The sequence below is a fragment of the Macrobrachium rosenbergii genome, chromosome 41, assembly GCF_040412425.1.
Source record: "Macrobrachium rosenbergii isolate ZJJX-2024 chromosome 41, ASM4041242v1, whole genome shotgun sequence".
NCBI classification, from domain to species: Eukaryota; Metazoa; Arthropoda; class Malacostraca; order Decapoda; family Palaemonidae; genus Macrobrachium; species Macrobrachium rosenbergii.
The window spans coordinates 52,955,737-52,982,192 of NC_089781.1; the positions used below are offsets into that span (position 1 = coordinate 52,955,737).

Sequence of the window (26,456 nt, forward strand, 5' to 3'; positions counted from 1 at the left end):
TTATTTTAGACTGAAATTTTCATAACACTTAATCCCCCTACCTTCCTTTCCCTTTTGAAGGTTTCTTTTAGCATGGAATTTCCTTAAGACTCAACCCCCTAATTTTCTTTCCCTTTAGAAGGTATCTTTTAGACTGGAGTTTCCTTAGGAATGAATCCTCCTTCTTTTCTTTCTATTTTGACGGTTTCTTTTAGCCTGATATTTCCTTAAGACTCAATCCCCCGAATTTTGTTCCATTTTGAATGTTCCGTTTAGCCTGGAATTTCTTAAAGACTTAATCCCCCTTCTTTTCTTTCCCTTTTGAAAGTTTCTTTTATATTCGAATTTCCTTAAGACTTAATCATCATACTTTTGTTTCCATTTTGAAGGTTTCTTTTAGCCTGAAATTTCCTTAAGACTCAATCTGCCTACTTTTCTTTCGCTCTTGAAGGTTTCTATTAACCTGAAATTTCCAATAAACTCAATCAACCCTACTTTTCTTTCCTTTTTGAAGGCTTCTTTTAGCCTGGAATTTCCTTAAGACAACGCCCTGCTTTTCTTTCCCTTTAGAAAGATTCTTTTAGCATGGAATTTCCTTAAGACTAAATTCTCCTACTTTTCTTTGCATTTTTTAGGTTTCTTTTGGCCTGGGATTTCCCTGAGACTCAATCCCACTACTTTTCTTTACCATTTCGAAGGTCTCTTTTAGCTGGGGATTTCCTGATGATTCAATCCCCATACTTTTCTTTCCCATTTGAAGATTTCTTCTAGCCCAGAATTTCCTTAAGACTCAATCCCTCTACTTTTCTTTCCATTTTGAAGGTTTCTTTTAGCTTGGAATTTCCTTAAGACTCAATCCCACTACTTTTCTTTACCATTTCAAAGGTCTCTTTTAGCCGGGGATTTCCTGATGATTCAATTCCCATACTTTTCTTTCCCATGTGAAGATTTCTTCTAGCCTGCAATTTCCTTAAGACTCAATCCCTCTACTTTTCTTTCCATTTTAAAGGTTTCTTTTAGCCTGGAATTTCCAAGAGATCAATCCCCCTACTTTTAATTTCCTTATGAAGGTTTCCTCGGGCATAGGATTTACTGAAGACTCAATCGCCATACTTTTTTTTCCCTTCTGAAGGTTTCTTTTAGTCTGGAATTTCCTTAAGACTCAATTCCTCCACTTTCTTTCCATTTTGAAGGTTTCTTTTAGCCAGGAATTTTCTTAAAATTCAGTACCTCTACTGTTCTTTCCCTTTTGGAGGTTTCTTTTAGCCCGGAATTTCCTTAAGACCCAAATCCCCCCCTTTTTTTTATTTGAAGGTTTCTTTTAGCTTGGAATTTCCATAAGACATAAAACTGCTACTTTTCTTTCTATTTCAAAGGTTTCTTTCGGCCTGGAATTTTCTTGAGAAACAATCGCCCTACTTTTCTATCCCTTTTGAAGGCTTCTTAGCCTGGGATTTCAGAAAGACTCAATCCCCCTACTTTTCTTTCCCATTTAAAGGTTGCGTTTACCCTAGGATTTCCTTAAGACTCTATCCCCCTACTTTTCTTTTCCCTTTTGAAGGTTTCTTTTAGGATGGGATTTCCTTAAGACTCAATACCCCTATTTTATTTCCATTTTGAAGGTTTCTTCAGCCTTCAATTTCCTGAAAACTCAATCCCCCTACTTTTCATTCCCTTTTGAAGGTTTCTTTTAGCCTGGAATTTCCTTAACACTAAATCCCCTTACTTTAGTTTCCCTTTTGAAGATTTCTTTTAGCCTGAAATGTCCTTAAGATTCAATCCCCTTAGTTTTCTTTCCCTTTCGAAGTTTTCTTTTATCCTGGAATTTCCTGTAGACACAATCCAACTATTTTTAATTCCCTTTTGAAGGTTTCTTTTCGCTTTGTACTTACTGAAGACTCTGTCCCCATACTTTTCTTTTGTTTTTGATGGTCCTGTTAGAATGGAATTTTCTTGAGACTCAATGCCCATATTTTTCTTTCCCTTTTGAAGGTTTTATTTAGCCTGGAATTTCCTAAAGACTCAATCTACATACTTTTCTTTCCTTTTTGAAGGTTTCTTTTTGCCTGAAGTTTCCTTAAGACTCAATCCCAATATATTTCTTTCCCTTTTGAAGGTTTCTTATAGCCTGGAATTTGCTCAAGACTCAATTCTCCTACTTTTTTCCCATTTTTAAGTGTTCTTTTAGACTGGAATTTCATTAAGAATCAATCGCCATATTTTTTTCCCCCATTTGGAGGTTTCTTTTGGCTTGAAAGTTCCTTAACACTCAATTCTCTTACTTATATTTCCCTTTTGGATGTTTCTTTTAGACTGGAATTTCTTTAAGACTTGATCTCCTTACTTATTTTTCCATTATGAAGGTTTCTTTTAGCCTGGAATTTCGTCCTGACTCAATCCTCCAACTTTGCTTTCCTTTTTAAAGGTTTCTTTTAGCCTGCAATTTCCTTAAGACTCAATCTCCTACTTTTCTTTCGCTTATGAAGGTTTATTTTAGTCTGGAATTTCATAAAGACTCAATGCTCCTAGTTTTCTTTCCCTTTTGAAGAATTATTTTATACTGGAATTTCCTTAAGACTCAATTCCCCCACTTTTCTTTCGCTTATGAAGGTTTTTTTTAGCCTGGAATTTCCTTAAAACTCAATACTCCTGCTTTCTTTCCCTTCTGAAGGTTTCTTTTAGACTGAAATTTCCTTAAGACCCAAACCAACTACTTTTCTTTCACTTTTGAAGGTTTTTTTAGCCTGGAATTTATTTGAGACTCAATCCCTCGACTTTTCTTTCCATTTTGAAGGTTTCTTATAGCCTGGAATTTTCTTGAGAAGCAATCCCCCTACTTTTCTTTCCTTTTTGAAAGTTTCTTTTAGCCTTGGTTTTCCATAAGACTCAATCCTCCTAAGTTTCTTTCCATTTTCAGTTTTATTTTAGCCTGGGATTTCCTTAAGACTCAATCACCCTACTTTTCTTTCTTTCTTGAAGGTTTCTTTTAGCCTAGGATGTCATGAGGACTCAATCCCCCTACTTTTCTTTCCCTTTTGGTGGTTTCTTTATCATGGAATTTCCTTATGACTCAATCCCCCTACTTTTCATTATATTTTCAAGGTTTCTTTCAGACTGGAATTTCCTTAAGACTTAATTCCCCTACTTTTCTTTCCATTCTGATGGTTTCTTTTAAACTGGAATTTCTTAAAACGTAGTATCCATACTTTTCTTTCCATTTTGAAGGTTTCTTTTAGACTGGAATTTCCTTAAGACTCAATCCCCCTACTTTTGGTTCCCTTTTGAAGGTTTCTTTTTGGCTGGAATTTCCTTAAGACTAAATCCCCCACTTTTTTCCCATATGAATGTTTCCTTTACCCTGGAATTTCCTTAAGACTCAATCATCCTACTTTCCTTGCCATTTTGAAGGTTTCTTTTTGCCTAGAATTTCCATAAAACTCAATCCTATTATTTTTATTTACCTTTTGAAGGTTTCTTTTAGCCAGGAATTTGCTTATGACCCAACCCTCCTACTTTTGTTTCCCTTTAGGAGGTATGTTTTAGCCTGGGATTTCCTTAAAACTCAACCTACATAATTTTATTTCCATTTTGAAGGTTTCTTTTAGCCTGGAATTTCCTGAAGACTCAATCTCCCTTCTTTTCTTTTCCCTTTTGAAGGTTTCTTTTAGCCAGAAATTTCCATAAGACTCAACCCACCTACTTTTCTTTTGCTTTTGGAGGTTTCCTTTGGCCTGCAATCGAAATTAGACACAATCCTCCTACTTTTCTTTCCCTTTTGAAGATTTATTTTAACCTAAAATTTCCACAGCACTCAATCCCCTTACTTCTCTTTCCCCTTTGAAGGTTTCTTTTAGCCTGAGATTTACTGAAGACTCAATCCACCTACTTTTCTTTCCATTTTGAAGGTTCCTTTTAGCCTGGAATTTCCTATAGACGCAACCCCACTACTTTTAATTCCCTTTTGAAGGTTTCTTTTTGCCTTGGATTTACTGAAGACTCTATCCCCATACTTTTTTTTTCTTTTTGAAGGTTTCCTTTTCTTTTTGAAGGTTTCTTTTAGAATAGGATTTCCTTGAGACTCAGTGCCCATACTTTTCTTTTGCTTTTGAAAGTTTCATTTAGCCTGGAATTTCCTTAAGACTCAATCCACATAATTTTCTTTCCCTTTTGAAGATTTCTTTTTCCCTGGATTTTGCTCAAGACTCATTCCCCCTATTTTTTCCCCATTTTGAAGTGTTCTTTTAGCCTGGAATATCGATAAGACTTAATCTCCCTACTTTTCTTTCCCTTTTGAAGGTCTCTTTTACCCTAGTATTTCTTGAAGACTCGTTCCCTTTGCTTTTCTTTCCTTTCTGAAGGTTTCTTTTAGCTTAAAATTTCCTTTAACACTCAATTCCCTTACTTATATTTCCTTTTTGAAGGTTTCTATTAGACTGGAATTTCCTTAAGACTCAATCTCCCTACTTTTCTTTCCATTTTGAAGGTTTCTTTTAGCCTGGAATTTCGTCTTGACTCAATCACCCAGCTTTTCTTTCCTTTTTAAAGATTTCTTTTAACCTGCAATTTCCTTTGGAGTCAATCCCCTAATTTTCTTTCCCCATTGCAGGTTTATTTTATTCTGGAATTTCTTAAAGACTCAATCCCCCTAGTTTTCTTTCCCTTTTGAAGATTTATCTTATACTGGAATTTCCTTAAGACTCAATTCCCCCACTTTTCTTTCGCTTTGGAAGGTAAATTTTAGCCCGAAATTTCCTTAAAACTCAATCCCCCTACTTTTCTTTCCATTTTGAAGGCTTCTTTTAGCCTGGAATTTTCTTGAGAAGGAATCCCCCTACTTTTCTTTCCTTTTTGAAGGTTTCTTTTAGCCTTGGATTTCCATCAGACTCAATCTTCCTAATTTTCTTTCCCTTTTTAAGGTTTATTTTAGCTTGAGATTTCCTTAAGACTCAATCTCCCTACTTTTCTTTCCATTTTGAAGGTTTCTTTTAGCCTGGGATTTCATGAACACTCTATATCCCTATTTTTCTTTCTCTACTGAAGGTTTCTTTTAGCCTAGGATGTCACGAATTGGGTGTTAAGGAAGTTCTATGCTAAAAAAAAACCTACAGAAGATGAGCATTTGTAAAGTCCCCGCTCAACGGGTTTTCTGTAGTGAACCTCCCGTTTTCTACGGTGCTTTTCCCAAAAGCTTAGGTCATGCAAATAGCCACATTTTTATCTATGTAAATACGTATCTGTTATTGATTCATCTGTGCCTGTTTACGTTGTACATGTGTCAGAACATTATTGTGTCAATTCTTGTACTTTTATCTTTACATGTTATTTATATTTATTTGTCCTGTTTCACATTGAGAACAATTGACCTCGGGTCACCTGTATCCTATCGTATGCCTTTGTATGACGTCTGCACGCCGCATTATAAGCAGCCTGCTTTCTTTAATACAATTACTGCAATCATTAGATGCAACGTGAACTACATTTTCACACATTCCATATATAATTTTTAATTTACTTTATTTCCTGAGGGTTTGGATTTGTTACTATGATTATTCTGATACCTATTTCTAGAATGTGATCTATCCTATGGTTAACACCACTATCTTTTCTACTTTGAATTTTACTAGGGTGCTTAAACTTGCAAACATTTGCCCAATGACAGGGTCTGCCACAAACGCTACATTTAGTGCCATATGCAGCACAAAACTCTTTTTTCTAAAAAGAATGGGCTCTACCACACTTAAAGCACAAATTCTCACTCTGGGATTTCCCCTTAGGTATATTAAGCTTATTCTGCCTTTGAATGACTAGCATTTTCTTTAGAATACATATTTTGAATTACCTTCACATTACATGCAGTAGCTTCATAAGCCTGCCAAGCTTCACTGTTTCTGACAATTTATAACCTTTATCTTTGCACAAAAGCTGTTTCTGGTAATCTGCTATCTGCGTACCTGCAATAATCAACTCAAGCAGCCTCGCGTTTAATTCACTTTCTGAAAAGTCACAATTCAGTGCAAGAAGCTTACTGCAGTTTACAAAATCATCAAGGGATTCATCTACTTTCTGTCTATATTGCATGAGCTTTAATGTGCACGTCGACAAAATCTTTTGCAGAGATTTTGCCAACACAAACCTCCTATCTAGTCGGTTTAAAATATCATAAGAATTAGCTAGTGTAATATTATATCTTTAGCTGGACTGACATGGAGACTTGTGTGATGGTTCTGATTTCAAAAGTGCTATTATTATTTCATTTGTTACATGTGCTTTATTCTTGAAAAGTGTACTGTAGGTTGCACTTTTAATTAACTAGAGCTTTGGATCTGAGAAACTTCCTTATAGTGATGTGATTGTAAATTTGGGAATTTGGAAATTTCTGGAAAGAACACAGTAGCAACGCTGCAGAACACTCCATACTCACTCTTCCCTTAGCGCCAACAGACGTCAGATGCTTAGTAGGTGTGTTCTTAATTAGAAGGCCAGACACTGGCTAGATCTTGCTCGAAACAATAGGTATTTGTATCATCATTCTATCCAACTTAACTGAGGCCAATCGTTGATTTCATGCGACAAGAACCATGTCCAGTAGTTACACTGCACTCGCAGGCTTGATTAAGTTGCTATGTTAGTGAATTTTCTCAGAATTTAGGTAATGTATGAATCTTGATTGCCGGCCCACACGTTGTCCAGATATTTGCCTTTGTTTCTTGATTAAGCTTAGTATGTTTTTTTGTGTAATTTAGTTTATTTTTTAATAAAATTTAGAAAATGTACTTGTGTTTGTATAGCCACCACCTGTTTGTGTTGGTTTGGAGTCGGTGTCTCTTTTAGATTGTGTTTCAGGCTCAGAACATTGGGCAACAGCCGGTAAATTGAGCTATCATTGCGAAAAATTCTCGACATTTGGTCCTTTGAACCGGACACACAGACAATGAGCCAGGACACACGTGATTAGGCTATGCCATTTCGAGTGGCTTTGATAGGGCATTCACAACTGCCTCCTGTCCTACTGGTAATTGAAGTTGTTGTGGAGATCTTTAGGAGACCAGGTGGCTTCACCACGCACTTTGAGGATGCAGAATTCTGGACACATGATTTCGTTGTTCTGTATGTAGGCGACAATGATCTAGCAGTGGACGAGCCCAAACCCATCGAACACTGGTGATCTGCAGTACTGAATTGCAAGATCACATGATCATTTTAGCATAACCGCAGAGATTTGCAACGCCTGAGCGTGTAACTATTAACGTAAAATTACAGTGCACAGTGAATTCATTGCAGACATAAAGTAATGTAAATTAACGTAAAGACGGAGGCTAAAGTATCAGCCATTATAACTTTCCTAAGACATTAAGTAAGCGGGTCCAACTGGGAACTGTTACAGACTCAACCAATAGAGACATATCAGGATCTCATTAAGAAGATCGAACGAGATCATGACAAACTTGCGGATATTTTTAGGTCTGGTATCAAATTAGAGGATGTCTCTAATGAAGACGTGTGTAATGTACTCAGCGAGGCTGGAGCTGCTAAAGGCGCCCTTCAGGCGAGAGCCTCACAGCCTCCCCAGACTTATCAACCATCTCAAGGGAAATTAAGGGAGATCAAATTACCTGTCTTTGAGGGGGATATGAGCGAATATGCAACATTCAAACAGCTTTTCGATGTCTATGTGTACAACCGTTCAGAGCTAAGTCCGATCACCAAGTTCACATGCCTGCTAAGCGTGCTAGAGGAAGAGCCACTTAGATTGATAAAGTCATTGAGCATCACCATGGAGAACTATGATGTAGCCATCTGTTTGCTAGATGAGGTTATATGGTAATTCACAACAGACGTTAGCTCTGTTATTCAATCGCCTTGGGGATTTGCCTATCCCTACCCTTGAGCACGAAAGCCTCAAGAAGTTTAGAACTGAACTTGCTATTGTGTTGGAGCAATTGACAAACCTAGTCCCATGTTAAGCAGGGAAGGGATAGCACTTAACTTAGTGAACAAGAAATTTATTGCAGCGGGAGTCTATCCGCAAGTTGTCAACTTTTTGCATAAGTCAGATTATTCAATAACCGAGTTGTATGATGCTTTACACTCTCACATTATTACTTTAAATGACATTGCGATATGACGCCGTCTTCCAACTCCTCAAAGCCCAAAACTGAACAGCCATCAGCTGCTGGTCGCATCAAATCTTGCCCCTTTTGCAACAAAGGGCATTCCTCGAATGACTGTCGCAAATTTGCCAGTGTGAACGACCGTAAGAGGGTCTTAATGCAAAACCAACAATGTTCCAATTGCCTTATGAAAGGACACCGTAGCCATGAGTGCAGTAGTACCCAAAATTGCAAAAACTTGTGGAGGACGTCACCATTCCCTCATTTGTTCTAGTAACGTAAAATTTACCCAAAAACCTTAATGTAGCTTCAGCTAGTAACTCCTTTCCTAAATTTAACCTTGTGTCTAATGCCACCACTCATAATCAGAGCCAGTCAAAAGAGAACCCCAAGCGATAGTTAAATGTAAACAGCCAATGTAACCAATCAGACGAGAAGCCGTCTATTAATTCTAATTGATTGAATTCTACTAGTAGTGTGAACTTGCCACCTACTTTATTACCAACTGCATCAGGTGCTATTTGTAATAGCAATAATAATAAGGAACGTGTGATCCAAGCATTTTTCGACACTGGAACCCAAATGAGCTTTGGCTGTTTGGCCGCTGAATTGGACCTTCCCATCATCAAAAAGGTTTCACTGAATATTGCACCCCTTGCAACTGATATCATTGAGAGAGATTAATTTAGCAGCGTGCCAGCTGAGAATAAGCCAAAAAGTCCTGAGGTTACGGTTGTTAGTTCATGATAAAGTAAACATGCCCATTCACAATGTTTGGCTGATGAATGTAAATGAGCATTTGTAACCAGGAAGTTGAAAGTGACACACTAAAAAATGTAGAGTTTTTAATTGGAGCCGATTATTTCAATCATTTTGTGTATGGCTTAGAGAAATGTGATGGCATCAGTCGATTTGTAACACCTAATGGGGTATCCCGTTATGGGAGACTCCCAGGATGGGCTAGAAAGGGTGTTGACACATCCGTTGTAAGAACATTACGTGTGTGTAGAATTCAAGCACGACGTTGATGAGTGGCGGAGATTAGATACGCCGGGCATTCAGCCCGATGAGTAATTTACTGTTGCACACTATGCCACGATGCGACGTGTTGTGAGCAACATTAAACAAATGATTGCAAGAGGCCAACAACCAATCATAAGCTTGCAATTGCTCACCTGAAATCGTTAGGCGCTTGTTTCAACTGTGATCCCGTGTACCATCAGCAATATTCCGATGTGATCCAAATGTACGTAGATAACAGGTTCATTCAAAAAGTAACAAGCCCAGTCATCGAGGGCTATTATATGCCTCACTTTGGGGGTAGTTAAGGAAAGTGCAACAACACTACTCTGAGTAGTGTTTGCTGCTCCTTCAAAGCAAAGTGGTGGGTGGTCACTTAATGAGTGCCTGTATGCCAGCCCCAACTTAGTAGAAGTGTTGTTTGATTTGCACTTAAGATTCAGGTCCAAGCCTTATGCTGTAACTGCAAATATTTCTAAGGCATTTCACTGCATTCCCCTAGACCTAAAGACGCCAAATATTCTCGTCATCTGTGGCCAAAAAATTCATCCAACATTACCACCTTTGACTTCCAAGTAGTCACTGGCTAGATCTTGCTTAAAACAATATTTAATCGAGGCAGATCGTTGCTTTCCATCGACATGAACCATGCCCAGTAGTTACGCTACACTCGCAGGCTCGATTAAGTTGCAATGTTAGTGAATTGTGTCAGAATTTAGGTAATTTTTGTATCTTGATTGCTGCCCGCATGTGGTCCAGAATTCATCTTTCTTTCTTGATTAAGGTTAATGTGAATTTATACAGCGTAGTGTGTTTTTTGTGTGATTTAGTTTTTTTTTTTAATAAAATTTAGAAAATGTACTTGTGTTTGTATAGCCACCAACTGTTTGTGCTGGTTTGGAGTCGGTGTCTTTTTTAGATTGTGTATCTGTCCCAGAACATCGGGCAAGAGCCAGTAAATTGAGCTATCATTGGGAGAAATTCTCAACATGCATACATGAAAATTTTCTGAAGGCTCTAATTGTTCAGTAAATTTGTTGAAAATAACATCTGCGTCCTTCCTCTCCTTGTCAGAATGTCCATGCATTAGGCCTATATTTATAAAGCCCTTCATCACCAACTTGCAATAAAATATGTGATACCTGATCTTCCTTTTTTATTTTCTTCACACCAAAATATAATGACAGTCATTATATAAACAATTTGAAAGATTCAGCCTGGTTATTGGACATCCAGTCTATTGCTGGGATATTTTCGGAAGACATTTTGTTTTTTATATGAAAACACAGCAAAAAATTCTTACCACTGAGTTATTATTTGTAAACCCTATACAGTGTAGGCTGATTACTAAGCCTATATCCTACAGAACATGACCTAAAGGATAATTCACTGGCAAATAACTGACACAGTCTGAAGACATCTTAGACTAGGCTCATAGGCTAGCCTATACACAAGACTTATGATTCTGGATACCGGTAATTGAAGAATATATAATGTACAGCAGCCAATATCAGGATCTTTGCCTTTAAATGTAATGTGTAAAAGCATTCCTTTTAATATTTTCACTTTTGTTCATCCTTACTGTCAATTTTGGTGGACTGAAGAACATTACCAGTCCTCATGAGAGTTGGAGAACACAGTTGAAATCCACATACACCGATACTGATCCGGGTATCTTGGAATCATCATTTATCTTCTGAAGGAGGAGAAGTTCCTGGCATTTATCCTCTGACATGCTAGTGTAGATGCTGCCACCATGTAGAAATAAGTTGTTGTTGGAATAAGAGCTTGGATGATTACAGCAGACTTATATTTATTATGGAGAGAAGGACATGTATGCTACATGTTGCTGGTCGTGCTTTTGGTTTGGTGATCCCACACAGCGCTCTCTGTTTACATCAGAGTTACAATGTTTTCGTTACATGTTTTAAGTGCAACACATGATCAGTTAAGTACGACATCTTAATATGATAAATATGTTACACGTGTTTCTGTGTTGGCAAAAATGTTGGGGTAGAACTATGAGGTTGCTCTGCACCGGGTATTACCGTGGAAATTGACTTTTCCTGTAGTATTCTGGTTGTTTATTAACAATTTACCATAATTTTTTAGTGGTCAACTGTAATTAACATCAGAACTGATACGTTTTTGTATGCTGGCCATCCTGGGATGCTATCGTGAATGCACAGTGTTATAGGGGAGGTTTTGGTAGAAAGTGGAGTTTCCTTCCCCGTGGGGGTTCAAGGAGTGGAGCCCCCTGACTAAGTAACACGGCCTGCTAGGTTAGGTTAGGTTAGGGTACAGTAATACTTCGAACTTACTTGAGTTTGGTACAGTCACTAAAATGCTAATAAATGCTTCTTTCGAGAGTTTAAACACTAAATATGACCCTAATCATGCTCCCAAAGTATTAAGCTAACTTTTAAATGAAATTAAAGTTACTGCAACTTCATTTAAAGTTAGCTTAATACATTACCCTTAAAAAAGAAATAAATGGTTGACGAAATACATATAACTACGAGAGAGAGAGAGAGAGAGAGAGAGAGAGAGAGAGAGAGAGAGAGAGAGAGAGAGAGAGAGAGAGAGGGCTGAACTAAGTATCTATTTATCTATCTATCAATCCATTTTTCACAATTCTACCATTTGGTGAGAAAGAGAGAGAGAGAGAGAGAGAGAGAGAGAGATTTCAGTATCCTTTGTCTGGCAACATCTTTTACCCTTGTGGTCAGAAAATGTCGAGTAATTTGACATATTTGACAGGTTCGCCTTCGCCCCCTCTCTTCAAAGCTTCCTAAAAAGGTTGGGGATGATATTTGTTTGTTTAAAATTTCACATAATTTACTATAGAAATGTATAAATTTTGTATTATTATTATTGTCATTATTAAAGTAGTTTAACCAGACCACTGAGCTGACTTTCAGTTCTCATAGGGCTGGCCCAAAGAATTAGAATACAATACCAGGCCCAGGCCTCAGGCCAAGCACTGGGACCCAATAGGTCATTCAGTATGATGATGAGTGAATTAAAATGAAATTAAAAACTGCACATAGGCACATGCTCTCATACTGGAACACATGCATACAATAAATACATTTACTCTTGTTTCCTTACATACACACTAAAAGGGTATATTAAAATTCAGAATAAGTTAAGTAATATTTTAACATTTTGATTTTTTAAATGCAACAAATGCTATAAGGGTTTCCCTGCTTTTATTATATGCTTATTTTTATATTTTATTAATTAAATCACAGTCCCTCATGAACATCAAAATTGGAACGACTGAAAATGTAAAAGATTCTGACAAAATTTCCTTCACTGATTATTTCCAAAAGTTGACAATCACTGTTGGCCATACTTTCGACACACACAACACGTCTGACCATTATTATCACCTTGCACTCCGAGCACTCAGGAGCCAGACCAAGTGGGCTGTTCATTAAGTGTCCATGTGTCAGACGAGTATGGCCTATTCTGAGATGTGTTAGAATTACTTATGCATGTCTCTCTCTCTCTCTCTCTCTCTCTCTCTCTCTCTCTCTCTCTCTCTCTCTCTCTCTCTCTCTCTCTCTCTCTATCTGACATGATGAACTCCATTTTTTAACATTAGGTTTTATTTGTTTTAATTTATTACCTTCAGGTTCTTCATTCCATATATATTGCCATTTGTTTATGATACGCACCTTTATTTGTGGTACATAATCAGTAACAGGGATATTCACATTTGATCTTGTCATGTGGGTTGCTTCTTTGGCTGCTTTATTTGCATCTTCATTTCCTTTGATCCCTACATGGGCAGGGATCCAACATATTTCTACATTTTTTCCATTATCATATAAGTTATGGAGAAAGAATTTTATTTGTTGTACAATATTATTTTTTTATTGTAACCCGGAATAGCTTCTATAGTGCTTCTCAAGTCACTAAAAATCACAAAATTATTGAATGATATTTCTTTAATTATTTTTATAGCTGATGCAATTGCACATAATTCTGCTGTGAATACTGAAGCATTATTAGGTAGAGAAGACTGATAAATTTTGTCTTGGGACACTGCAGCATGTCTCACTCTGTGTTCTGATTTAGATCCATCTGTGTATATTGAGCAATGTGGACCTGTTCGGCTTATATGCTCTATTGTATGTTGTCTAATGTGTTCTGGTGTATATGAGTAACTTTTTGATGATTATTTCAGGTGTGTACAAATTCTCATTTTTATTCATTGTCCAGGGAGGAGGTGATTCTACTATTAAAGGCACTTGTATATTTGTATTCAGCGACTTAAACAATCTTCTAGTTCTAATTGGGAAAGGTGGTGGATGATTGTTTATAAATACATCTCTTAATGCAAATAATTTTTTTGTTGGAGAATCACTTGGCTGAATTCTTAGAGCACTTTTTATTGTTACTAGTTCTCTATGGAGAGACAGAGGTAGTTCACCACATTCAACTTGCAAAGATGATTTTGGTGATGATCTAAAGGCTCCTGAGCATTAACATTTTCAGCGCTGTGTCCGATGCTGAGCGATATACTTCGCTTCCAAAATCAATGATAGACAGAGCTGTTGCTTCATACAGTACAGTAAGGGTATGTCTATCAGCTCCCCAAGTAGTGTTTGATAGTTTTTAATCAGATTTAATGCTCTTTTACATTTTGATTTTGCACATGTTAAGTGGGCTTTTGTAATTACAGTATATTGTTATTATTATTATTATTATTATTATTATTATTATTATTATTATTATTATCATTATTATTATTATTATTATTATTATTATTATTATTATTTAAAAATTAGTACTTATTATTTGGTAAATCATTTATTTCTCAGAAAACAAATAAACACATACCATAAAAATTCTCTCGTCTCAGTAAGAGAGAGAGAGAGAGAGAGAGAGAGAGAGAGAGAATTATTATTTTCATTATTTAATATTATTTAATTTACACATAAAAGCTTAAAAACTCATAAATCACATCAAAAGTTAATCATGAACACTTTTGCAGCGTTTCTTGAGGATTTGTACATGCTGTGCGTCTGTGAAAAAATTGCGTATGACAATTAGTTAGGTTCCAATGAAAAGTTCATGTGTCTGTGAATTCGTGCAACTCAAATCGCCTAAGATCAAGGTATTACTGTATAGTTCCTTAGCCAATCCCTTCTTGAACATATTGCTCCCTAATGACTTGCGCATGCATGGAACCATTCCATAACAACAACATGGCAGTTCATGCTGAGTTACCCTGTAGTTTTACCAATGTTGGTACTACTACTGTTTCACAAATCTTTGTCCTCACTGCTAGTGCCATATTTCCTACTTCCTAACTTCCTTGTATTTTCTAATTTCTCTTAGTAGAAACTCTACCTTTTTTATTTCTCGTTTTGATACTTGCTTCCTTTGAGCCATTTAGTGTGTACCATTCTCCTAAGTATTCGTCTTCTTTTACACTACTAATTAGGCCACTACTAATTGGACATCTGCTTTCTTTGCTCTTTAATCTATTACAAGCACTACTGACTTATTTGGCTTGGTATTAAACGTAAATTTCTTAAGCTGCTCCAGGCTGCGGCAGTAAGTGATTGTCATCTCTATTCCTTCTTTCCTGCTGGTGGGGAACATGATGCCATCGACAAATATTAGGGACTCTATTTCTATATTTCTTATGAGCATTACGTTCTTTCTGCTTATTTCATTCACTCTGTAAGTCACTATGCTGCATAGCTTTGGGCCATATATTGTTCCTTGTCTCACATTTTCTGTTATTTCAAATGTTTCTACTGCTCCTGCAGGATATGGTATTACTGCTTTGCCATTTTCATTCATCTTTTGTATCAACAATGCATCTTTCCATCCTATCATCTTCCCTATCTCCTTGATGCAGTCCTTCAAATCTAGTTTATCAAAGCATTTATATGCATCTCCAAGCTATATGTGCATTGGGGCGCCTAACATTGTGTTGTAGTCAATCACTGCACTCAGGGTTATCAGGTGATCAACTGTGGATCTTCCTTCTGGTCCACCACATTGGAATCTGCTTATTTTCTGTTTTATCTTTTCCTTCGTTATTTCCATCCTAACTTTTTCAAAAGCAAATGAATATCCCCCTTCTTATTTTCCCATTCTAGTTGCTGCCTTTTCGTGCAGTGATAATATTACCATTTCTTCCCATTCATCCAGAGTTTAACTCTTCTTCAGTGTCTCCAGTTAAGAGTGGCAGGCTCTCAGTCATTTCTGTACCCATATTCTTGATCAGTTTGTTATTATTCCTTGTCATTCAGGGTATATTTATTCTTCAGATTTTGCACTGCTTTTTCCACTTCGTGAATACTGGACCGTTGGATTTTTTCAGTTTTTCCTCTCCCACATATGGACACCCATTTCTGGTACAGAAGGTTAATTTCATCTACTATCCTACCTATTTCATCTTCAGGAACGTCTAATATGAAAAGACCTTTATAATGTTGTTCATATTCTCCTTTAATTTCTTCAATTTCCTCTACTATTTTTGCCTTCCTTACTTTTTACTGACATTACATTGTTTGGTTTTGTGCCATCTAGTTTTTTCTTAAAGTCCCAGAAGGCAGCTCCTTTTACTCCCCCTTTGGATTTTATTTCAGCTGCTGTTTCTTTTATCCCGATGTGAAATTATGGGCATTCAAACAAGACTCCTCTCCCAAAACAGTTCTATGTATGCCACAAACTCTCAGAGACCCTTTGACTCGATGTACTTCTGAAAGGGTAATGGAATTTGTTAAAGGACATTCCGCATAAATTAGTCCTCTCTCTCTCTCTCTCTCTCTCTCTCTCTCTCTCTCTCTCTCTCTCTCTCTCTCTCTCTCTTACATTCCCTCTCTCTGACCTTGTGGCGTGGTGGCAGCGCGACTGGTTCACAACAGAAAGATCTGCGTTCGATTCTTGACCCGGACGAGGAGGGACGAATGGTCACAACTGCTAAAATCCAGAGTGAATAGATATAGGACGCAAGTGTTCATTCCTCCATCCTCTAAGTCTAGACCATCAAAACGAGAGGGCCTTGAGGCGTGAGGAGGACATCTTCGCCTCTTGAAGTGAAACCGTAACCCAAATTTTTTTTCTCTTACTCTCATTCTATTTAGTTTCTAGATCATATTATTATTATTATTATTATTATTATTATTATTATTATTATTATTATTATTATTATTATTATTATGTGAAAATGTTCAATAAAATACATAAAACGACAGTGCTAACGTAGTCAATAGAAATATGCTGAATAAAATTTAACCTAATGGCTCTAAGAGAGGTGCAGACAGATTCGTGAGTTTCTGGAAAGGGCAAAAGCATGGCTCACTCACCTGCTCCTTGGTTGCGTTCTGTCCGACATCCCTGACGAAATCGTGGAAGGCATCAATAGTCTCCATGGGCGACTTCTTCAGGGACATATCCACAAAGTGTTTGGAGTCGTTGAAGACTCGGGCCATCTGAACCATCTTCAGGAGGTCACCATGACAATATATGTGACTGAGGAAAGAAAATAATGAATCGGCATATCCCTTCAAAAGATGGAAAACGGTAAATCAACTGCAATTCAGAGAAATGTTAAAACCCACTCTTAATATACGCATTATTTAAAACAAAATTTATTGTCAAGTTTAACAAGATAGAACAACCAGTGCCCTTAATTAGGAAACCAGAAGGATGTGTCCAGCAAAGACGGGGATTTAACATTTAAGAGAGCTGTTCAACAAGGAACATCATAGTAATAAAAAAAAAAAGAAATAAAAGCAAGCAGAGAATTTCAGTTTGGCCACAGCGTGAAAAAATGGGTATTGAACTGAAAAATTATTGGAATTATCGCTCTAAAGGGTAAATGCGCAGTTGTTCCAAAACATGGGATCAAAGTGTCTCATGGCAGACAGAAAATCTACAAAAGTGACGTTTTCAGTGTTAAGATTTTGCAGTAAAATCGACTAGATCACAAATAGTGGGTGAAAATGAGAACTGTCATTTTATTAACATCAGTAACAACAGGAACACTGGAATTAACTGAGAGAGAAAAGTTGTGTTCTTGGGATTGGTTCAAGTGAAGATGGAAGAACAATTCCAGACTAAGTACAAATAAGAGGCAAGGCCTACAAGGAACAGAGAGCTTAGCAAACCATCACCAAGATTTGGGGCAGAATACGAGAAATACTGAAGAATACTACTGATCCAAAATGAGAACTCTGGGAACTACGTCTTCAAGAACACTATTACAAATTGACAAGTGAGATCTTGCACTGTCAACTATTCCAGACACAAAGTAATTAGATTAAACCTACGAATATAAACCCTCCTCCTGCTCCCCATCCCCACAAAAAATGTAGTTTAGCCAACATAGCCGTATACCAGATATTGTGAAATAGCTGAGAAATATCAAGTTTGGGGATTAATCACTTTCTAAAATTCTACCAAGGGGAAAACCATGCAGTTTGATCCATGGTGCCTGAGCATGAGATGTTTAGTTTCATAAAACCAAATGATAGTTTGAAAAGTAAGTACTAAAGTGAAGAAATAATATAATAAAGAACTGAATGGCTTTCTTTAAAATTCTTTAAAGGAATTGGTATGATCTAGAAAAGTCGCATTGTTATTCCTTAAGAAAATAACCACACGCTGAACCTTACATTCGGAAATATAAGAAAGGACAGAGGATTAGGTATGTTTTTTAGACTTGAAATCCAAAAAGCCCAATTTTTTCCAACGAATGATTCAGATCTAGATCCATCAAGAAGGAGGAGAGGAGCAATCTTAGAGTTATGGAAGTGTCCAGAATTTCACTAGGAAAAACCCAGTTTCTTTGAGCAGGAAACAAGTTTGATTTGCTATATTTTCTCCTCAGAAAGGAACACTTTTAACAACACAAGTACAGCAATTCCTAGTGAACTCGTAGGGGTTTGAGTACTTAGCAAAAGAATTAGCTTCAGATGGTGAATGCAATCTCTTGACCAGATATAAGAGGAGAAGAAGCATTCAAACAAAGATTCACCTGAAGAACACAATGTGATGATTTTAACAGCTTAATTAGTGGTCAGTTCAAAGTTAGGATGCTGGAGTTGTAACCTACCTATAGGAATCCATCAATAAAAGGTGTTTGCAAGTAAGTCTACTATGCAAGCATAAAACTGTTAAAAATGACTCTGCATGAAGGATATGACAGAGTACCTGCAGGACTCGAAGCATACATACAGAAGTCATGAGATTTTAAAGAACACTGGATGGCTGATCATCATTGCTGGATACACAGTTGACTGTTTTAATGATTTGCATTTCATAAAGATCAGAAAGGCTTCCCACAACAAGGTGAAAGGAACGGTATCACCATCATATTCACTCAAGCCTTAATACTTGGTTTTAAGAGAACACATTTGTAGAAATTTACTCTTTTCTTAAAGCTAGGAATTGTCAGAGTATAAATTTTGTGATTTTTCAATTTTATCTCTGCCATGGATACTTTATATAACTTCTTCTTGTATTGTTCCCTTTGTTACTAAGCTGGCCGTGGAAGTGCGTGATTGCTGAAAAGAGCTTAGAAGTATTAGCTGTAATGTTCTATACTTCTGATTAAGATGTTTTATTTCATAAAGATATATATTATTGAGGACATCTTTGTTCACCAAATTGTTATTTTAACTCTGGTATATTTAATTGTTTCAAAGTATGTCGGTCATGATTTTCTTAGAAAACTGATGTAGTGTGTTTGTTCAAGAGATTTCCAGAAGTTCTCGGATTGTGTTTTATGTTTGAGATTATGTAACGTCCTAGTTCTCTGTAGTGCGGTGTGTGTGCCAGACTGTATGAGAGTTGTTGACATTAGTTTAATACCAGTCAGCAGTTGATGGGAAACTGAGTCTCAAGTCACCAGTCATCTTATACAGACATGGATCTCGGTCCCTTCATTGTACTTGAGAAAGATGATACAGTGTTTTCACTTTGATGTAAATGCTGTAGTATTTTGCTCTGTGATTATATGATTAGTAAGAAGTCATTTTATTTGCCTTTTGTGATATACCTCTGCAAAGCACCAATATAAGAATTATATTTTTATACAGTTTTGATTACATTAAATAAAGCCATTCTCATTGCTACTTGACAGTTATAATACACACTCATTATGTAACAAATTGGCGACCATGACAGGAATTTTAAAGTGGCAGTGTTTCACTGCCATTTGACTGTGTTAAGGTTTAAATATATTCATTATGACAAAAACAGATGTAGCAAAGCCCACTGAATTAGCTAAGGAAATTGGATTAGAAGGCCAAGAATTAAGAGATTTTCTTAAGGAACACCAAGAACTAGCCTGTGAAGAATGCCAGAGAGCAGAAGAGAGGCCAGAGGGAGGAGAGGGACAAAAGGCTGAAAAAAAGAGACAGGAAGCTGAAAGACAGACATACACCTTAAAAAGAAAGAACACATTCTGATGGAGCTTTTAACCATGACAGCCTAAAGAGAGCACTTCCAAAGAAATATGATATGAATGAAGAAGGAAATAGGAAGAAATTCCATGAGACTAAGCCAGAACGCAGAGAGACAGCACACCAATTTGTAGCAATGTTACAGAGATTTCAATGGGATGTTTGGGGAAGTTTCAGGGAGTGGTAGACACCAGAAAATATGCGAGTTATTTTTGAAATGCATAGAAATGTTACAAGCAACATGAGCACTATGGCAGAAATGATCAGCAGCTTCAGGTCAAGGTAGGATTGCACAGGGATAAACGTTGAGCCCCCTGTTGTTCAATATCGTGCTGAATGTAATGACCAAGGTTGTAAGAGAGGAGCCCCTTAGTGTATGTTCTAAGTTGATGACATAGTTTTGATTGCAAAACCTAGAGAGGAGATATACATTTGAGAGTATAGAGATGAAATAAGTCAAACAAACACTGAATATTGCAAAGGGGATGGATAGTGACCACCAAACAATAATTAAACTGGAGGAAGTGAACATCTAAAGAGTGCTTAAGTATCTGGGAAGATAAAGAAGTTAACCATCAAATTCAAACTGGATGAAATAACTGTGGTAGGCAATCAGGTGTATTGAACAACAAGAGAGTCCCTATTAGGCTAAAGGGCAAGGTACATGCAGTAATGCAGTGGTAAGACCTGTTAGGTAGTATGGACTAGAAGCAACACCACTGAAGAAAGTAAGTTAGAAGCAGCAGAAATGAGGATGCCCATATGGATGAGTGGAATGACGAGAAGAAATAGGATAAGAAATGATTACATAAGGGAACCAGCATAAGTCACAGAAGTGTCACAGAAAGCTGAAGAGTCAAGAATGAGAAGGTTTGGGCACCTAAATAAGGAGGGAAAATGATGAGTGACATGTTGCAGGAGAGATCATGGAATGAAGTGCTATAGTTTAGTGATTTAGCAGACTTGCTCATCAGAGAACAGCTTGTCAATACTTCTTCAACCAAGATGGCAATATTCCTCAGGGAAAGAGTACCAAGGGACACTGGTGAAATGGTAAAGCTTGCTGAACATTACTTAGAAGTTCATGGGATAAACTTTGAGAAATGCCAGATGCTAATGAAGAAAGATACCATTGATGGAGCAGCCACTCAGAAGTCACAGTAGACCTGATCAGACCTATATTGCCATTGTTGGAGAGGGGCATCAGGTACGTCATGAAGGTGGTGGATTTTGTTACAAGATCAACAGAGATAGCAGCACTACCTTAGATAGTTACCAAGCGCATAGCAAAGACACTACCTGAAGTTTTCAGCAGGGTAGGATTCCCCAAGGAAAGGCTTAGTGGCTGAGGTGCCCAGATTATTTCTGAAATGATGAAGGTAATGAGCTGTCTACTGAGCAACATGCAGCTGATCACGACATCATACCCCTCAAGATGTAATGGATTTGGTGAAAAGGTTTATTGTCAGGAATACTGCAATCAAGCACCATATTTTCACCATTTGAGCTATTGTATGGAAGTACAGTTAGAAGACCAATGCAGATCCTCAAGTAATCATGGACTTGAGACTGTGAGGGTGAATTACACACGACCAGTATGTTTTGGCAATGAGGAATCATGTTGAAGAGACATGTGCACTAACCAGGGACTCCCGCAGCACTGCTATGGCAAGAAGCCAGTTCCAGATGGGATAGAGAATATTAGCAACCAAGCTAATATTGCAGTTGAGAGGATCATTAAAATCAAGGAGGTGGATAATCAAACAGACTACAAGGTGGATGTTGCTGGAGAATTGAAGACTCTTCATGCAAACAATCCTGACCACCTATACTGAAAGAGAAGTAACTGAAGCAGCAGCAATTGTTGGTAAAGAAAAGATGCCTGTGTCTGACTGTGTGAGGAGGAAGCAGATGAGGGCTAGATAATTTCAGATGAAAACTGGCTAGAACTTCAGCTACAGAAGGAAGAAGAGATACACCAAGGTGCTAACATTATTAATGGCCTAGGCAAGAAGCAGGTATTGCAGTTACTAGAAGAATAGCAGTAGCCTACATATTAACCAACAATCCAAGAAAGGTTTTGTTGGGAGAACATTGCATCAAAGTCATGACAGAGCAACCAGTCAGAGCAGAAATAAATTTTTTGCTGTATACAGTACTACTAGGAGACTGATGCAACAAGAAGTTGAGTAGATTCTACAAATAGGAATCATCAAAAGGTCAACTTCTGCATATTGTTCACCAGTAGTAATGATGAAAGTAAACAAAGTAAAAACTACACTGAAGTTTCTTTGGAGCAATCGAGTTTTCTGTACAGCCACTACAGCATACAATCAAGGCCACCAAAAATAGATCTATCTTTCGGTGGTCTCGGTATAATGCTGTATGAGCCGCGGCTCATGAAACTTTAACCACGGCCCGGTGGTGGCCTATCCTATATCGTTGCCAGAAGCATGATTATGGCTAACTTTAACCTTAAATAAAATAAAAACTACTGAGGCTAGAGGGCTTCAATTTGGTATGTTTGATGATTGGAGGGTGGATGATCAACATCCAATTTACAGCCCTCTAGCCCCAGTAGTTTTTATGATCTGAGGGTGGACAGAAAAAGTGCAGACAGAAAAAACTGCAGACAGAATAAAGTATGGACAGACAGACAAATCTGGCACAATAGTTTTCTTTTACAGAAAACTAAAGATGGGTCAAACAGATTCTGTGTGGATGGGAAATCCTGAGGCTATATGGTGAAACTACAATGACAAAATTTTCACCAAGGTGGGCTGGTAATTAAAGGCTCCTTTGAGAGCTCCAAGGTCAGTCCTGGGAAGAGATAATGTTCTAGTCTGATTCCCTGCAAAAATGATTGCATTAAATCTTGTAGAGTCATGCTCAAATCTGACGTGGCATGATTCTTTTCGTATCATCCAAAATCTCAACCCAGTGTAACGGTTGCCAGATAGCGTTAACACTTTCTTTTATTTCTAATGTCTTACATGTTGATAAGTTTGCGAATTCACATTTACACTATTTTCCTTATGGGTATATGATGATCTCTTTTATGCACTGGTATAATTCATAATCTATGTGACATGAACTAATTTTTTTTTTTACATTGTTTAGCTCAAAGCACAGTGTGATAAGGTTTTCCTTGAATTCTGAAGTTTTAGGTTACATTCAAACTGCGCGTATGTTGCGAAATGATTTGTAGGACTAGCGAAAATAATCTAAGGTTTCTCAGATGTAGTCTCGTTTACCAAAGGATTTACTTTCAGAGATAACCTGTTTTTTGAAGAATAAACGATGATGATTCTTTAAATTATATCGAGAAGATAGCTATTAATCTAAATATTTATTAGTAATAATACTAAAGATTGTGTAAAACTTGTTTTTAAGTGACGAAAAATTTTATTTTCTTGAAAGTCCTGTTTGTTTTTGGCGTATAATGATTCATTCATAAGGTAACTTGAAGTGCAAGAATGTACAGATATCTTCATTTGTTTTCTGGCCAGAAATTGTTAATATAAAAATGGTATTGTTAGGTGTAATGTATTTTCAGCAAGTAAAGAAAACTAACATGCCTAGGCCTAGGAACAAACTCTTGGCATTAACAAAAGTATAACTGCATTGGCGTATATTTGCTAATAAACCATTATTTTTGAAGAGGGTAAAAAATATAACACAAGCAACATTATTTTCTGCGACAATCCAAATATTCCTATATTAAATATAAAATAAATGTTTTCAAGATGCTTTCATTGTCTTTATTCATTGTACACCTATGTTCCAGGTGGTTTATGTTGCCGCCCACTTCAGTGGTTGCGTCACACTGGCCCCGCCCACCCGTTGATATTAGTGAATGCATTTTAGCTACAGTTATACTTTTGTATTTATTTATTTATATTTTTTTCAGTATCAAGGGGTTAAAAATAATCAGATAGAACTATTTCAAATTTTATGGTTGCAATTAAAGCCAATATCATAATGTTATGAAAACTTTTCATGATTTTTTCTCATCATTTTAACATTTGAACCTAGGCCTGACTAGGACATATTTTTGGTAAACGCATCAGCGATGAGTGAACGAAAGTTTTAAAAACGTTTCGTCACTGTTTTTCCAAAATTTGATCATTATAAGTGATATTTTCTTACAGTTTTGATATATATGACAGATTTCACTCTTATGACACATGCTATGGACTGATTTTATGAGATTTACGTGTTTTGCGTTCAAATAAGAAATAAATATATAGCTGGTTAGGTTGACGGTTAGTGAATTTGGAACGGAATCCTATGCTGTCACGTAGCATCAGTTCTAAGCATGTCTGTACATAACTGCAAAAAAAGAAAATAAAAAAAAAATCACCACTCTGGAGTTGACTTAAAAAACCCAAAAATCCTATAAATATGAAGACTTAACACTGTGGAGATTTCAAGGATGAGGGCAGCATTTATTCAGTGGTCTGATTTTCTTCTAGGCATCTCATACTTCTGAAGTTTTCTTAACTATTATATAAGCCATAGACACTGTGCCTGTCCTTACCGTAAAACTTTTGTACTTTAACAGTCTTCCTATTTATAGAATTTTAGAGTTTTTGAAGTCAATCCCAGAGTGGTGATTTTTCTTACAGTTCCCTAACTGCTGTGTACAAGATTTAATGCACTAGATTCTTAGGGAACTGGACTAGAACATTATCTCCTCCCAGGATTGATTGACCTTGGAGCTCTCAAAAGAACCTAGAAGCAACAGGAGGACATTCTGTGCCTATTTTGAATGAGGGCTCACACATCTTCATTTTGATGGGTAACATGACAGAGAACCTTTGCCCTAATCATATTATTGTGTAGCTGCCGTGATTTGTCAGTGACTTTTTTCTCAAGGTCGTTGGGCCCTGAGATTTTTCACCAAAACTGAGTAGTCACTCTTATTAAAGAATGTCTCTATTACAGTATTATGACTGGGTAGCTGCCGTGAATGTCTTCATTTTATAACTTATGAATATTGATCAAGCATGAAGGTAACGTTGAACGCATTGACTAAATATTAAGTCCCTAATCTTGATCTAAGTTTTTCGGTGTTGCCCAAATATCCAGTGCCTACTGTTGTTATTTTGCTGTTGGCTAAGTATTTAGCACAGTTTTCGAAGCTGTCTGTATTCCAATACCTTACGTTGAGTTAATTTTTTAGTGCAGCCTAAATTTCTAGTGCCTTGTTTTGGGTTAGATTGTTGATGTCTAAATACTTAGTGCCTTCTCCCGAGTCCACCCTTGGTGATATTGCCTTGAATTCAGTTTTTGGTGCATTTTAAGTATTCAGTGGCTTGGTCTGAATTAGGTTTCCATGATTTAAGTTCAGTTTTAAGAATTGCTTCAATATCCAGTGACTTGTCTGGATTTAAGTTTCTGCTGTTGTATAAATGTTCAAAGACTTTATATGGGCTTAGTTTTTGGTTCTAATTAAACATTCAGTGCCATATCCTGATTTTAGATTTGGCATCATAAAAATATCCTGGACCTTATCCTGAGCGCAGTTTTTAATGTCGTCTAAATATCTGATGCTTTGTCTTGAGTTCAGTTTTATGCTTTGTCCTGGGTTCAGCATTTGGGTTGTCTCAATACTCTGAGACTTGCCTAAGTTCAGTTTTTGGCATTGCCTAAAAACATCCTGTGCTTTGTCTTGCATGGAGTTTTTGGTGTCATTTCAATATCTAGTGCCTTGTCTTGAGTTCAGTTGTTTTTTATTTTATCCCAGTATGCTGTTCCTTGTCTTGAGTTCAGTTTCTGATGCTGTTTAACTGTCCAATGCCTTGATTTAAGCTCAATTTCTGGCATTGCCTGAACATCCAGTGCCTTGTCTTCTGTATAGTTTTTGGTGTTGTCTCAATATCTGGTGCCTTGTCTTGGGCTAAGTTTTAGATTTTGTCTCTATATCCTGTGCCTTGTCTTGAGTTGCAGTTTTTTATTTTGTCTGAATATCCAGTGACTTGTCTTAAGTTCAGCTTTTGGCATTGCCTAAATATCCAGTTCCTTGTCTTGGGTTCAGTTTCTTATATTGTCTCAGTATCCTTTGCCTTGTCTTGAGTTCAGTTTTGGATGTTGCCTAAATATCCAGTGCCTTGTCTTAGGTTTAGTTTTTATATTGTGTCAGTATCCTTTGCCTTGTCTTGAGTTCAGTTTTGGATGTTGCCTAAATATCCAGTGCCTTGTCTTAGGTTTAGTTTTTATATTGTCTCAGTATCCTTTGCCTTGTCTTGAGTTCAGTTTTGGATGTTGCCTAAATATCCAGTGCCTTGTCTTAGGTTTAGTTTTTTTATATTGTGTCAGTATCCTTTGCCTTGTCTTGAGTTCAGTTTTGGATGTTGCCTAAATATCCAGTGCCTTGTCTTAGGTTTAGTTTTTATATTGTGTCAGTATCCTTTGCCTTGTCTTGAGTTCAGTTTTGGATGTTGCCTAAATATCCAGTGCCTTGTCTTAGGTTTAGTTTTTATATTGTCTCAGTATCCTTTGCCTTGTCTTGAGTTCAGTTTTGGATGTTGCCTAAATATCCAATGCCTTGTCTTAGGTTTAGTTTTTTTATATTGTCTCAGTATCCTTTGCCTTGTCTTGAGTTCAGTTTTGGATGTTGCCTAAATATCCAGTGCCTTGTCTTAGGTTTTAGTTTTTATATTGTCTCAGTATCCTTTTGCCTTGTCTTGAAGTTTTGGATGTCGCCTAAATGCCTTGTCTTAGGTTTAGTTTTTATATTGTCTCAGTATCCTTTGCCTTGTCTTGAGTTCAGTTTTGGATGTTGCCTAAATATCCAGTGCCTTGTCTTAGGTTTAGTTTTTTATATTGTCTCAGTATCCTTTGCCTTGTCTTGAGTTCAGTTTTTGGATGTCGCCTAAATATCCAATGCCTTGTCTTAGGTTTA

The 26,456-nt window shown here is 36.9% G+C and overlaps 1 protein-coding gene across 1 annotated transcript in view; it reads right to left on the bottom strand.

The window, feature by feature from the left end:
• Positions 1-26,456, bottom strand: part of LOC136827173 (uncharacterized) — a 369,000-nt gene that overhangs the window by 186,848 nt on the left and 155,696 nt on the right. Inside the window, exon 3 of the mRNA XM_067084944.1 lies at positions 16,448-16,613. Coding sequence (XP_066941045.1) covers positions 16,448-16,613 — 166 coding nt within the window. The remainder of the gene's footprint in view (positions 1-16,447; positions 16,614-26,456) is intronic.